Source organism: Orycteropus afer, unplaced genomic scaffold (assembly GCF_000298275.1).
Source record: "Orycteropus afer afer isolate SDZICR_OR568_19922 unplaced genomic scaffold, OryAfe1.0 scaffold00009, whole genome shotgun sequence".
Lineage (NCBI taxonomy): Eukaryota > Metazoa > Chordata > Mammalia > Tubulidentata > Orycteropodidae > Orycteropus > Orycteropus afer.
In genome coordinates this window covers 10,862,366-10,876,420 of record NW_006921596.1, presented here as the reverse complement: position 1 = coordinate 10,876,420, position 14,055 = coordinate 10,862,366, and the positions used below count along the sequence as shown (strand labels likewise).

Sequence of the window (14,055 nt, the reverse complement as noted above, 5' to 3'; positions counted from 1 at the left end):
AAGCAGGGTTGTTGTTACGTGCCGTCGAGTCAAACCCGACTCATAGCGACCCCTCCTTGGGTTTCCAAGGCAGTATCACTACAGAAGTAGGATTGCCCAGCCTTCCTTCTGAGGAGTGGCTGGTGGGTTTGAACCGCCAGCCATCTGGTTAGCAGGCAAGTGTCTTAGCCACTATGCTACCAGAGCTCCCCTAAGCAGGGTAGGGCCAGGTATCTCGAGTGACAAGAACTGCATGTCTCAGGGCATGGTACATCTGAGCGAGCAGGACAAGTGTACTGATAGCCCTTGTCTACCACATCCTGAGCTGTCGTGGTTGCAGTGGTAAGTAGGTAGGATTTTATCCTAGAAGATAGGGTGCTGGGAGAGACTGGGGGACCAAAAATGACTAGCATGACAGTGTAAACTATGGGAACTGTATTAGAACTTAAGTGGTGTAGTGAGCATGATTTGGGAAACAGCTCCAAGATTGAGCTGTGGATGTAGAAATTGTTGGTTTAAAGGGGGAATTTTGTTTCAGCATTAGCATGGAGATTATCAGGATGAACATAGAGATGAGGTTGTTGTTACGTGCCATCGAGTCAGACCTGACTCACAGCAACCCCTCCTTGGGTTTCCGAGCCAGTATCACTGCCCAGCCTTCCTTCTGAGGAGTGAGCTGAGGTAGGAAAACCTTAAAAGAAGAGCCAGGAGGGGAGAGTTCAGCAATGTCAGATGCTCCATGGAAACATAGTTAGAAGATGACCAGCAAGGGTCATTGCTGGGAGGGCAAATAAAGACAGATGTACACAGTAAAGGAAATTTACACAACTATGTTTTCAAAGAAAGAGGCAGCAAACAAGGTCACGTGCTTACTGAGGGGGCAAGAGGAATTTGAGAATAGGAAAAAGACTAGGATTGAGGGCTCTGCTGAAATGGCAGACCATACATACGTACTGGTGCCAAGTTGTACAGTTACACAACTTTTCTTTACCACATTCTTCTGTAGCCCATATGTAGGTAAGAAATCAGGTGTTGAATTGATTACTTTTAAGTTTCTGGGTTCATTTAATCCTAAAAGGCAATGTTGCAGTTACAGAAACTCTGAGTCCTGTGATCCCAGAAATAAAACTCCCCCCTTGTGAAGATTTTGTTTCTTGCATGCAACACTGACATCCTGGCTTTGGGGCCATCTGGGAAGCATCTTATGGAAGAGATCTGCTATAGGAATGCAAATGTGTGGGCTGGAACCTTACCTTTGTAATCTCAGAAATAGGCATTGTGGGAATCACCAAAGGCACTTCACAGTTCAGGCAGCAACAAGGCTCGGTGATTATGGTAACAAATGATGCAGATTATATACTGCACATCATTAGATCACAGAGAAGTGTGGATTTATGGAGGGACACTTTTTTGCCAGGATTTGAAATGGCATTCCAGGTAGACATCATTTTGTAGGCATCAAAAGTATGACTCCAAAGTAAATAGGTGGGATAACTTTGAGCTATTTTACTTATCTCCCATTGTCACGGCTTTGCAGATTTTTTTTTAAATTATTTTTTTTAAAGCAGCTTACAGAAATAGAGTCGGCAGAGCACTTGGACTGCAGCAACCAGGACAGGCTCGCAGCATTGAAAGCCGTCATAAGCTTTGGCGCTCCAGTTGAGGTTTTTGACTGCGAAGGTGAGACTATCTCCAGATGCTTTGATGGAAACATTATACAACACAGGCAGTCGAGACTTAATGTCTCATTACAGATCAACATTGCCTTTCACTACAGCAAGATTTTGGTTAATGCCTAAATGAAGAGTAAAGCATGCCTGTGGTGATTTTATCTGAAGGGGATTATTCCTTTAAGAAGGATCCCTAGAGGTGCAGCAGTGGAGGTTCCAACTCATTCAGCTGCTCTGTGAGAAAAAGACATGATCTGTTCCCTTAAAGACTAAGAAACCAAACTCTCTGCCATCGAGTCAGATCCCACTCATAGTGACCCCTCCTTGGGTTTCCAAGGCAGTATCTCTACAGAAGTAGATTGCCCAATTTTCCTTCCAAGGAGTGGCAGGTGGGTTTGAACTACCAGCCTTCTGGTTAGCAGTCAAATGCCTTAGCCACTATGCTACCAGAGCTCCTTAAAGGTTACAGCCTAGAAAACCCTGTGGGGCACTTCTGCTCATCACATGGGGTTGCTATGAATCATAATCTACTGGACAACTCCTATCAGAGATAGCAAAGCCCCAGACAATAGGACTCAGTATGTCCATGTGTTCTTCAGTGTCTTTTTCTTTAAACCACCCAGAAGCTGAAGTGTTCCAGAGGAAACTTGATGAGACAACCAAATTGCTGAGGGAGCTCCAGGAAGCCCAGAATGAACGTCTGAGCACCAGACCCCCTCCCAACATGATCTGTCTCTTGGGTCCCTCATACAGAGAAGTGCATCTTGGTATGTGATCCCTTGGGTATGAGGAGAGAACTTGCTGGGTAGTGATTCCACTGTAAAGTAATGCTGAGATCGTTCACACAGTGGAATTTTTGCATTGATCAGAATGAATCATTTCCGTACCTAGATCATTCTCACTTTGATTCTTTTCTTTTTAGCTGAACAAGTGACCAATAATCTCAAAGAACTTGCACAGCAAGTTACTCCTGGTGATATTGTCAGCACATACGGAGTTAGAAAAGCCATGGGGATTTCCATTCCTAACCCCATCATGGCAAACAGCTTTGTAGATTTAACAGAAGGTACGTGCCCTCTTTCTCTGGGAGTAGAACTGTTTAGCCCTTTCCGATAATAATGGACCAGTTGTCTTTTTGTGTATTTTATGTATAAACTACTTTCCTTTGCATCTAATGAATTATTAGATTTACCACCTTTGCACTTTGCAGTAACAGCTACAATGACTTCCACACTTGAGTGTTAAAAGGCCTGATTGCCACTTAGTGTTCTGGGCGCTAGCTTTACCTTCTCACTTTTTTGATTAGAAGAAAAGAGAATGCTGACTGAAGGAAGGGGAAATCAGACAATTTATCTTTTTGTTTCAGATTTAGATTTTAAAGAACCTAATAAAGAACCTAACAAGACTGGTGTTGCTGAATGTGGACCTGATGGGATTTGAAGCTTGAAGCTAACTGGTATTTGATTATATATAATGTACATATTTTTCATTCTTACCTTGGGAATGCTTTTCAGAGGATATTAAATATTTGTAAATTGTGTTTTTAATTAAATTTTGGAAAAATTAATGTTCCAGAAACTGGACTTCTATTAAGTAATAAAGTTAAACCTGGGACTCTGGATTACATTATGCTATTGCTATCAGCTGAGTTAGCCCCATGACCTTGCCAGAGCCGAATCTGAAGCTGTAGTGATGAAAGGAAAGCAAGAGAAGCTCAAAAAATAAAATCATCTTTTCCATAACTGTCCTGTCAATTTAAAAGAAGTCCCCAAAACGATTTAAGTATTAAAAGGGATCCCATCTTAATGATTCATTCTCATATAATCCTTAAGTTTCCAAAGTAAAAAACTTTGTTCTCGAGGTATACGATAGAAAAATCTCAGCAGATACAGGGACATTGAAGAAAAAAGTAACATCTTAGAATTTAACACTAGGGTTCAGCCTCGTAATAAGTACCTGATGGAAATGACATAGGAGGATTAGGTGCTCAAAAAAAGCAACAACTAAGTTACCCAGCATTAACGTGTCCCTTTTACTTTTCTTGCTGGTTTGAAACTATTGCTAAGGGATAAGCCAGAGAAAAGAAACTTAAAGAAACTTAAAACATCTTTGAAGAAGACAATTACCAAAGTTAAAGACACATTTACATTCAGTGTACTATTTCTCACAGGTCCCCTGCATCTCAGCCCAGCCCAGGGAAGTAATCCTCACCTACTGTCACCTGAAGTACAAAGATCAAGTGTCCGAGCAGTTTAATTGTTTAAGTAGGAGACATACCCAGGCACTGGACTAGGAGATGATTTTTCTGAGTCTGGTTCCGTATAACCTGTTTAGTCTAAAATAAAAAAGGATAAAAATTCAGGATGCATGGAACTTAGATCAGTAAGCAAATTAAGTAACAGATCTGCTAAGATCCTGCCTACGAAACACCCAAGGAGGAACCTCGTGCATTGTGATTGCCCCTTAATGTGATTGTTCTGAATTTGAAAATTAATATTTAGCAAAAACAAATGCAGTGAAGGAAAACTGATTCCAGAGAGTGAGAGAGTTAAAGATGACCTGAGACTTTTAAAAATTGGTTGGAATATATTTCCTGCAGTGACTCTTGAGGTGTTCTTGTTCCTGAAGACCAAGAGAAATGGGGCCCATTCACAATGCTGCAGGGCGTTCAGGTTTTCCACATTGCTTATTTAATTTATGAAAAGCAGCTAAACAAAGCTATCAGTTTAGAAACACTGGTGCTTTATAAAAATCAAAAATAATGTTTGGATTAAAACACGTTAAATAAAGATCTATAAATACTCAATATACAGAATAACCTAGTTAAGTGCATGCCCCTTCTCAAGGCCTGTTTGTGTGCACTAACTGTGTGTGTGTGTATGTGTGTACACACACACACAATATACACTGGCTGATGTGCTGCTAGGAAATCTTCAAAGTAAACCAGACATTGTTTTTCCCTTGAGTCAGTGAGACCACCATCATAGTAGAAACTGAAACCTTGACCCATAGAGTTCCTGTCATAAATAAAATAACACCTGTGAAGAAAGTACTTGGTAATTAGAAAACACATTTATAAAAATAACTGCATGTGACTTTTATGGTCAGTTAGTATGCTATGACCTAAACACTGAAAACTAAAAAGCCCAGTGCTTTAATTGGAAATAAAGAATATAGATGTTGAATGGTAACAAGTTACTTTCAAACTCCCAATTGGGGCTCCTGGTGCTGGAGGAAAAAGGTGACTTGAATATTGCAGTGGAAAGCCACACAGCCATGTATTTCTCTCTCCACACTTATGTCAGCAAGAGACTCGCTTCCCAGGAGCATCCCCACGGGGAGCCCTGAGCCCCTGAATTTTAGGAGCATAGACTTCATTGCGATAGTCTCCTGAACCCAGCCCTTTATATGAGAAGTTAGATATAAAAAAAGCAATGTAAGTCAATCTTACTTCCTTTACCAGAGTTTTCACCATAAAATTCCTTTAAACAGCAAGTTCTTCTAGCACATTCTAGTTAAAGGCAACACAGGGCTGCCAGTAGCCCACTTAGCACCTTTGTGCCAATTAGAAGCAGCTTGCCCTTTTTCAGGCTATTGAAGCCCAGATTGGTACACAGGGCAAGCTGGCAGTGTATTCAGTGCAGTGACAACTCACCCCAGGAGCCCCTCAGTCCCAGGCCAAGCAGGATGGTTAGTCACCTGTCTGCAACCCTGTGTAAACATTTGAAGTCTCCTGCTCACAAGATTTTCTGTATCACTTCAGGGAGTTCAGAGATGACCTCAAGGATTCCTGCCAGCCTATCGGGTTCTGCTGTATCAGAAATCCCGAGGGCGTTCTCTGGGAGTCCTTACCCTCCGTCGGGAGGCAGGGGAGCAGTTGGGCTGTTGGTCACCTCACACGAGGTCGCCTTTTACTATCTGTGGAGTGAAAGGACTGGCTTCCCAGATGCGGCAGCTCTGCACATGCTAAGTAGATCTTTTCAGTTTTGAAGTTTTTAAAAGTTAGGATTCAGAAAAGGAAAGAAGTACTGCACGTTTCCAGGTTCTACGTACAGACTCCATTCCTTTCCAGTACAAAAGCTAAGGTCCAGTTGAAGATTACATGGGAGAGCTCAAAAACACTGAGTAGTCAGAGAGAGGCTGAAAGGCTATAGCTTATTTTCTAGGCTTTCGGCTTCTTGACGCTAACCCCACACGCTTGCATCACAGTTCTCTGATTCACACCCAAAGCCTGTCTGCCTTCATGCTTTGAGCCACATTCCTCCATGGCCAGGCTGACTTCACACGGTTCACAAGCTAATCCCATAAGCTTAACATCGGAGGAGAAAGATTTTTCTAGCATCTGAGAAATCATGGAAAAGGAGAAAGCCTTTGTTCATAATGTATCCGTTTAAGATAAGCATGCCAGAGATGGCTAGAGGGAACAAGGGTCACTTCAGACTTTACTCTCTCCCTGTTGTTTGAAACCATTTACAGATTAAAAACACTTTTTCATCTCATCAGAATGCTTACGTGATAAATATAGAATCCAATAGCTTGTCCAGATGGGAGTCCCCTACCCATTCCAGACAACATGTTTTAGTCCTCTCTCCTTTGTACCTGGAAAAACCAGTGTGTGTTCACAGGCCACTGCGGGGGCATCTGCCCCGGCTGTGCTCTAAGGTCACCTCCACAGTACCTAGGGAAGGAGGGGGAAACCAGTACAACAGCAGAACTAGAGACCCCTTTGCTACAGTCTTGGAGACTGTGCTTCAGCATGGCTGGGGGCGCTTTGAGCTGGGACCTGGTGCACATGTCCAGAGATCCTCCAATGCAGTTCCAAGGAGTCAGGCGCAGCCTCTGTCAGGTGGGTGATGGCCAAGCTCCCTTTGGATGTCTTGGTCGCTGGCGTGGTGCTGGTTCTTCTCCTTGGCTTGCTGAAGGGCAGGAACACACTTTCCAGCTTAAGCTGAATCTGCCGCAAGCTCTCAGTTCAGCCCCAATCCTGGGAACTTGGCAGTATCTGTGCAGACGAAATAAGTCCTCAGTTCGCCCTTGCCTTTGACGTTAATCAGTCCACGGCACTCACAGGAATAACCCAGTTCTTGCAGGATGGTACATGTCTCTTCAGTAACCTAAAAAGGAAAGAGGTCAGCAGGAAGCCTAGTGGTGGGGATCGACAGAAACTGACCAGTGAGCAGTGCACGTGCCTGCTTTCACTCAGGGATCGTGCAGCGGACTCACAGAGGTGACGGGTGGTAGAGCCAGGGCACACGCCCTGACCTCCTGGCCTCCGGGGACATTCTCCCCCCTCTCGGTTACCTGGATTTTCCCAAGTTCCCCAGTGCTCTCCATGCGGCTGGCAACATTGACCGTGTTTCCCCAGATGTCGTACTGAGGTTTCCTCGCCCCAATCACTCCAGCAATCACAGGCCCGTGGTTGATGCCTGAGGAGAAGCTTTGCAGTTAGCAGATCTCGGGCTTCAGTTCTTACAGAGGCCTCAGGATCTACCCCCAACCACCTGCTAACTACCAGGAAGGGACTGAAGGGGTGGGCTGGAGCAGTGCTGTCATGGGCCTGAGGTCTTACCTGGGAAATGAGAAAGGCATTCTTAGGCACTTCTTTCTCAGACTTCCAGATCCTCAAGGAGAAGTCTGGGTCTGATCTTAACACTTGTCTAGTACCTGCTTATCTTCCTTTTAACAAAGAATAAATGGGCTTTGAGCGCCAGCCCTTTTAGCTAACAGTAACTAGTTAGATTCAATAACTTTGCTTTGTTCTCCCTGTATTTTAAGGTCACCTGTTTACAGTAGGCGGTTTGGGATCAGTGGTGATACGTTAGTTAGTTGAAATTTTTAACTTTCAAGTGGTACGCAAAGAAAATCAGAATCATCATCTAGCTCCTTGGATTTTAAGATCAGGTGAGAAGTTTTTAACAATTCCCGAACAGATGGCAAATCCCAGCTTCTGCAGACAGACTGAGCGTGGGCTTGCCTGGAAGCAGGGTCTTCCCTGCGCAGTCTGCCCCCCCAGATCTCAGCCCGGGCCCTCACCAACTCGGAGGCGGAAGTTGTTGAAGGAGTGCCTGTTGATGCCTTCCAGCTTGTTCATCAGGGCGATGCTGAACTCCACCATGATGCCGATGTGGGCGTGCTGCCGCTCCAGGTCCTGAGAGAGACAGCCTGTGGACTGGGGCCGCGGGAAGCCACCACGCTGCCTTCCCTGGGCTGGGTGTGAGTTAGACTGCAGCCCAGAGCACCCTAACCTGGAGCCCCTGTGCCCCCAGAAGGCAGCTCTTAGGGGTCTCCTGTCTGCCCCCACCACCACCAAAACTCTCCCAGCTGAGCAATCCAAGTTCCTTTACCCCTTCACAGGACAGAGGCAAGGGAAGCCCCTTTAAATAAGGTGACAGGTGTGGGGACTCTAAAGTGAGGCTGAGACAGTGCTGCCCCCAGACCAGCCAAGTACCTGGTTCTCATGCCCCGAGGTGACGCTGAGCCCTGCAGCTGCCATGTACGTGCTGCCAATGGTCTTGATCTTCTCCACACCACTGAACTTGGGCTTTAACAGCAGCTGTGGACACAGGGAAGCAGAGTGGGGCAGGGCCCAGGTCTCCACAGCTGCAGCCCAGGCCTGTCCCAGATTCTGTAGCAACAACTTGGAGCTCCCTTTTCCAAGATCTCAGCCATCACCTCTGCAGACAGTCTCATAACTGGCCTTTTCCATCAGAGCTCACAACCAAGAACAAGTGGGGACATGGTCTCTGCCCCCCCCCCAGCTCCTCCTGCATTCTCCTCTTTAAGGGGCAAAAAGCATCATCTACACAGTCCTGTGGATTAGCTGTTTCTAGCAAAGAGTTAAAACTGATTTCCTCTGAAATGAGTGGAAAGCATGGCTAAGCTGGACCCCACATCCAGTGTCGAGGGCCTGGGAGCCTGGCACAGAGAGCTGTTGGCCAGGTATTTAACAGGCAGCAAGGTATGGAAAGGCCTATACTGTTGGATCATCTTTTGTAAGGGGTGTTTCCCCCCAGGGGGCTGTGTCACCTGCTGTCTGGAGTTTCAGATGTCCCGTGCCCCACACTGCCCATGGGCCAGGTTGGGTCAAGAGGCTGTGTACCTCGTCAAAGTCCGCGATGATCTCATTTAACAGGCGCAGGCATTCCAGCCCTTCTTTGTTGATGTCACACTCGGTGTAGAACACTTTGAAATCCGGCACAGACGCAAACATGACACAGACGCAGTCATACGACTGGTGGTACCAATCCTGGATTCGGGGAGGGAGAGAAGCTGGCCGAGGCAGCTTCAGGGCTGTGTGCTAACCTAAGCCTTTAGTAGAGATTAGGAGTTCAATGGTTCTCAGCCCTGGTTCCCCACGGGAATCAATAGGGAAATTTCCTCATCAGTGGGGCCAGGCTCACGTCTTTGTGCTTTGAAGCACCCCCAGGGATCTGTGGTTAGCTGGGGTAGACGGAACAGTCAGGAGACGTGGGTTCTACACGCTCTGCACCACTACGTAGGTCACTGGAGCTATCTCCTTGTTTATTGCCTCTCCTTGCTTTTTACAAAGAACTAGTGGAGATGTAGTTCTTTTCATCAGTACAAAAGTCCAGATTACAAATACCTGGACACCTTTGATCCTTACAACAACTCTGCAGGTAAGTTCTGTCAGCCCTGTTTCCACAGATGGGAAAGTCAGAACCCAGGGAGGTGAGGTTTCTTGTCCAGGATCACATTTGAACCCAGAGCTCTGACTCCAAAGCCTGTGTTCTTACAGCTCTGCCAGGAACTGACCAAGATCAAGGACCCTTCTGTCAACTCCCCACCTGAGCCCCTCATCCCACCTCATTTAACTTGTCACCGATGAAGTGGGCGGCCACGTGGGCTGGCAGGACATTCTCCAGAAGAAGGCGGTTCACATTCTCCATGGTCTCAAACTCCTCTTGTTCCTTCTTGAACTTCTTCTTCCACAAACAATCCAAACGGCAGTAATAGTCGATCTGCACAGAGCAGTGACGGTTTCCTGTCTGTACACCGGCGGGGACGGAGACACCCGCTCCGTGGCTGGCAGGGCACAGTGGTGACATCTGGGGTACTGAGCCATAGCTTAGTACTGCCCTCCTGTGACAGTGGCCAACCTTTAACTGGACAAGGCTTTCCCAGAGGCCTTAACATTGCCAGTGTTCTACCAGCAACAACTAGTAGTTGTGACCCATGAGTTTAAGTCTGTTATTTATGTCCTGCTGGGAGGTGGCACAGGGAGGTAAGGCCACTGACCTAGAACCCCTGACCCGGGGACAAGAGCCCTCCCCTTGCAGGCCTGTCTGCTGTCCTGCTCCAAACCTGAGGCAGTCCCCATGCCATCAGCTCTTCACCTTTCCAGATGGAGGTGAGGCAGGGCAGGCCACCTTGAGCTACGGACACACTGGGCAGTCCCCACTCTACCTGTACGGAGAGCATGACGAGGGTGACATAGAAGAGAACGAGGTAGAAATTAATCATCGTCTTCACATCCCTCCATGAACAAAGCGAGCTGTGGAACGTGAGGCAGAAAGGCAGGATTCGTTTCCAGTTGCCATGAGACACCTCAGGATAGGTGTAGCTAGTCCCCACAGGCAGGAGGTAGTGTGTGCTTCCCAGAGGGCAGAGTGGGAACAGACCAGTCTGACCTCTTAATACTCACACTATAACGGGCAGACAGGAAACAACCATTTCTGATTGTAAAGGAGGGGTGTAGGGAGAGACTGCAGGTGAGGGGGCCTTACTGGGGTCACACTTGGATGGTGGAGTCCGCCATGGCAAGGTCTGAAGGAAAAGCCCTCCAGGCAAGGGAAGGAGCAGCCAGAAGGTGGCCCGGAGCTCTTCTAGAGCCCAGGCAGGGGAGTAGGAGGGTAGGGACCGGGAGATTGAGGAAGGATGAAGATTCCTCCATCTCCAGAGACCAGCAGGCCAGACCCACAGAGCAGACTGCATTGTCGGCCTCCATGCTTTCCGTTTGGAGGGAGCCAGGCTCCTCTCCTAAGTCTGCTTAGAGCCCAAGGCCACCGTGCACACCCTTGCCTCTCCATGCCACTGATGTCGCCCCTGTCCGGGAAGGAACCAGAGGCAGCTGCCCTTTCTTAGAACCCGGGGATCCAGGACATGGCCCGCAGAGGGACTGAGCTGGAGCCAAGGACTCCCTCTGCAAACCTAGACTAGTCCGGAAACGGCCTCCAGGGGACCCAGGCCTTTCCCAGACAACCTTCAAATGAGCCACACTCCCCCGCTCTTCGTGTGGGGTACCGAGCAAGACCACACTCAGGCTGGTCTTCCCCGGGCCTCCACTTCCTTCGGTAAAATGGAGACCCTGCCACCTACCAGCCCCAAGTTCCAGTGCAGGTGGCACTGTGAATGCAAAAGCACCCACGTGTGAAATGGCACCAACATCTGGGTACTGCACTGGGCCAGTCGAGATGTGCAAGGGAGCTGGGATCCCAGAAGCGAGTGGCTTTGGGGGCCTACCTGAGGGTGTCGTTGGTCTCTGTGTGGTTGCCCAGGCCATAGCCACAGCAGTCCCATTTCCAGCATGGGGAGATGTTGAAGAGCACCAGGTAGGCCACCAAGGCCACGGTCAGCAGAATGAACTTCAGCTCCAGGCTCATGCGCAGGAAGACGGAGCAAGCAACGAAGCCCAGGATGCAGCTGCAGGTGTAATACTGAGGGGTGGGGGGGTGTTACTCGGGGGCCAAGGTCACCCCACCATTCCACTACCCAGAAGCATGCCTTCTGGGCCAGCAGCCCCCACGAGGCAGGGTGCCTTTAGTGCACACTGAGCCTGCCTCAGAGCCCCTTCCCCTCCTGGGGGCTTACAGCCACTGGAGAATGGTGTCTTCACCACCACCTGCTCTCCTTGTTCATCTCCCACGTGAACAGCGAGCAGGCATGAAATCTGAAAGTTCATTTTGTTTTCATGGTTTTCTCTGATTTATGGCAAGTGAGCTCATTTAAAAGGGGAAAAAAAGGTCAACAAAAATGGAGGTGATGAGCGCACAGGACAAGCAGAAGTCAAGGCGTTGGCCACGTACAGCCTCGCTACCTCAGCTTCTGCAGGGAGCTTGCCCTTCCCAGAGTGCATCTCTGCCACATTACTCCCCTCTTCACGCTCATGCTGTGGCTCCCCACTGCCCTCAGAACAAAGGCCCAACTCCACCCTGATCCCTGATCCAGACCAAACCTACTTCCCTGGCTGCATCTCACAGTTCTCTGCCATGCCCCTCTCGCACCCCCTCCCAATTGCACAAACCACCTGAAATCCTCCAGCTCCCACCACCCACCTCGTCTTTTTCTCATCCTGACCCCTTCTCTACCCTTCAGATAAAGCCATCACCCCCGAAGTCCCCATAGCCCTCATTCTGTCTACAATTATGACACTCCAGGTAGAGGGAAGCCTAGGGTACTGGAGTCAGGCTCCCTGGGTTCCTGTCCAGGCTCCACACCTACACAGGCAAGTCAGTTACTGCAGAGCCTTGCTACCAAAACCAAACCAAACTCACTGCCATCGAGTGGATTCCGACTCAGTGATCTGCCCCCCCCCCCTTTGGGTTTCCAAGATGCTAAATCTTTACAGAAGTAGGTTGCCAGTCTTCCTTCCAAGGAGTTCGGGGTGGGTTTGAACCGCCAACTTTCTGGTTAGCAGTCAGATGCCTTAGGCGCTCTACCTTACCTATAAAATGGAGGTAATGACGATGCCCGACAGAGCACATGATGAGAGAGCCCACCTCACCCCCTCAGGTGAAACACACAAAATGAGACAACTCAGTGTTCTCCAGGCCCTGCCTGGGTCTGGCTTTTGCCACCTCTCCTCAGCCCTTCTACACCCATGCTGGGCAGTCCCAGTGAGCCTGCGAGGATAGGCAGCCCTGCTTGGATGCGGGACCAGTGCACTCACCAAGAGGAGCTCACATGACATCCGGCTGCTCACCTCCCTCAGGCTGGTCTCATTCATGCCAGGCGGCCCCAGTGCTGGGAGAGGCAACAATGGCTACAGAGAAGAGAAGGCCTGGTTAGGGTCAGTCGAGGGGACTGTGACCTGCCAGAGTGTGCAGCAAGGCAGAAAGGAAAAGTGGGGAGTGGGCCAGAGGACTGGACCCCGTGGCCATGATGAGCACCCACAGTACTGCCAGGCTCGGCTCCAAGCACTGCCCAGAGCAGCTGTGCCCAGGTCCACAGCAGACTTGGGAACAGGGGGAGGGTGCAAGAGGAAGGTACAAGGCTCCACCCCCAGAGCATCAGAGGCCAGATCAGCTGAGGGGACAGCAAGTTTGATGCCACCTTCTCTCCAGATGGCCTTGAAGGAGAGGGCACAGGAGCACACTCCGATCACTGAGGCTCTAGAGGATCTAGGAGGAGCTCTGGTGGCGTAGTGCCTAAGGTACTAGGCTGCTAACCAGAAGGCTGGCAGTTCAAACCCACCAGCCACTCCTCGGAAGGAAGGTTGGGCAATCTACTTCCGTAGTGATACCGCCTCAGAAACCCAAGGAGAGGATGTTATGAGTTGGGTCTCACTTGATGGCACATAACAACAACAGAGCATCTAGGAGGTGGGGATGGGGAGAGTGCTTGATCTGGGGGAGCCAGGACAGAGGACGCGTGCCACACACAAGCCACTGTCTGCAGTGCTGAGACTAAGCCCCGGGAGAGATGGGCGGAACAGTCCCCACCCCAGCTCGGGCCCCTAGGGACACCTCCTGGTGAGTGTGAGTCTCGGAGAAGATGAGGCAGGACAGTGAGGAACCCAGCTCCTTGGGCTATGGATGACTAGGACATCAGGGTCATAGTCCCATGGGGTTGGCCACTTAAGCTCTGGGGGCCTAAAGTCTCCATTTGGAAAACAAAGGCTGAGGGTCCCTATGCCAGAAATGGGAAGATGCATCACCCACCCACCCACCAAGCTCTGGAGAGGGTTACAGCTGGTAAAGGCAACAAGATGGCAGGATTGTAGCACCATGAGGCTCCCCACTGGACGCCTGCTGCCACAGGTACGAGGGACCCACCAGGCTGATGATGGCGACAGTGAGGAGGCTGCCAATGGTCAGGATGGCCAGGGACACCCTCAGCAGGGGCTGAGTCTCCACCCTCTTGCAGATGGCCCGGAGCATCCCTAGGGCTGGGCAGCACCTCTGTGGAGGAACGGAGCCAAGTCACCCAGGGCTGGGACATGGACCAGGATGGAGCCTGCCGAGGGCCGACACATGAGGCCAGGTGCACCTTGGCCCAGAACAGCTCCTGAGAACAGAGACTGATGTCTCCTTCCAGTCAGGTGGTGGAGGCAGCAGGCAAATGCTCATTAAATGTGCAGACAGACAAGACACTCCATCAGGGGAGCCAAGGACAGCCACTGAGGGAATTCCAGCAGGCACGGGGAGGCAGAACTTGGGAGAAGCTTCCA

At 49.4% G+C, this 14,055-nt stretch overlaps 2 protein-coding genes across 2 annotated transcripts in view; one reads left to right on the top strand and one right to left on the bottom strand.

Annotated features, from left to right (window-relative positions):
- The window catches only part of BRD7 (bromodomain containing 7), a 57,799-nt gene extending 54,710 nt beyond the window's left edge, over positions 1-3,089 (top strand). Inside the window, exons 14-17 of the mRNA XM_007947905.1 lie at positions 1,548-1,659; positions 2,273-2,416; positions 2,572-2,715; positions 3,016-3,089. Coding sequence (XP_007946096.1) covers positions 1,548-1,659; positions 2,273-2,416; positions 2,572-2,715; positions 3,016-3,089 — 474 coding nt within the window. The remainder of the gene's footprint in view (positions 1-1,547; positions 1,660-2,272; positions 2,417-2,571; positions 2,716-3,015) is intronic.
- Positions 3,090-6,616: 3,527 nt separating this feature from the next.
- The window catches only part of ADCY7 (adenylate cyclase 7), a 27,935-nt gene continuing 20,496 nt past the window's right edge, over positions 6,617-14,055 (bottom strand). Inside the window, 10 exon segments of the mRNA XM_042781775.1 lie at positions 6,617-6,763; positions 6,951-7,075; positions 7,683-7,797; positions 8,098-8,202; positions 8,749-8,895; positions 9,473-9,628; positions 10,074-10,161; positions 11,130-11,323; positions 12,556-12,648; positions 13,661-13,786. Coding sequence (XP_042637709.1) covers positions 6,617-6,763; positions 6,951-7,075; positions 7,683-7,797; positions 8,098-8,202; positions 8,749-8,895; positions 9,473-9,628; positions 10,074-10,161; positions 11,130-11,323; positions 12,556-12,648; positions 13,661-13,786 — 1,296 coding nt within the window.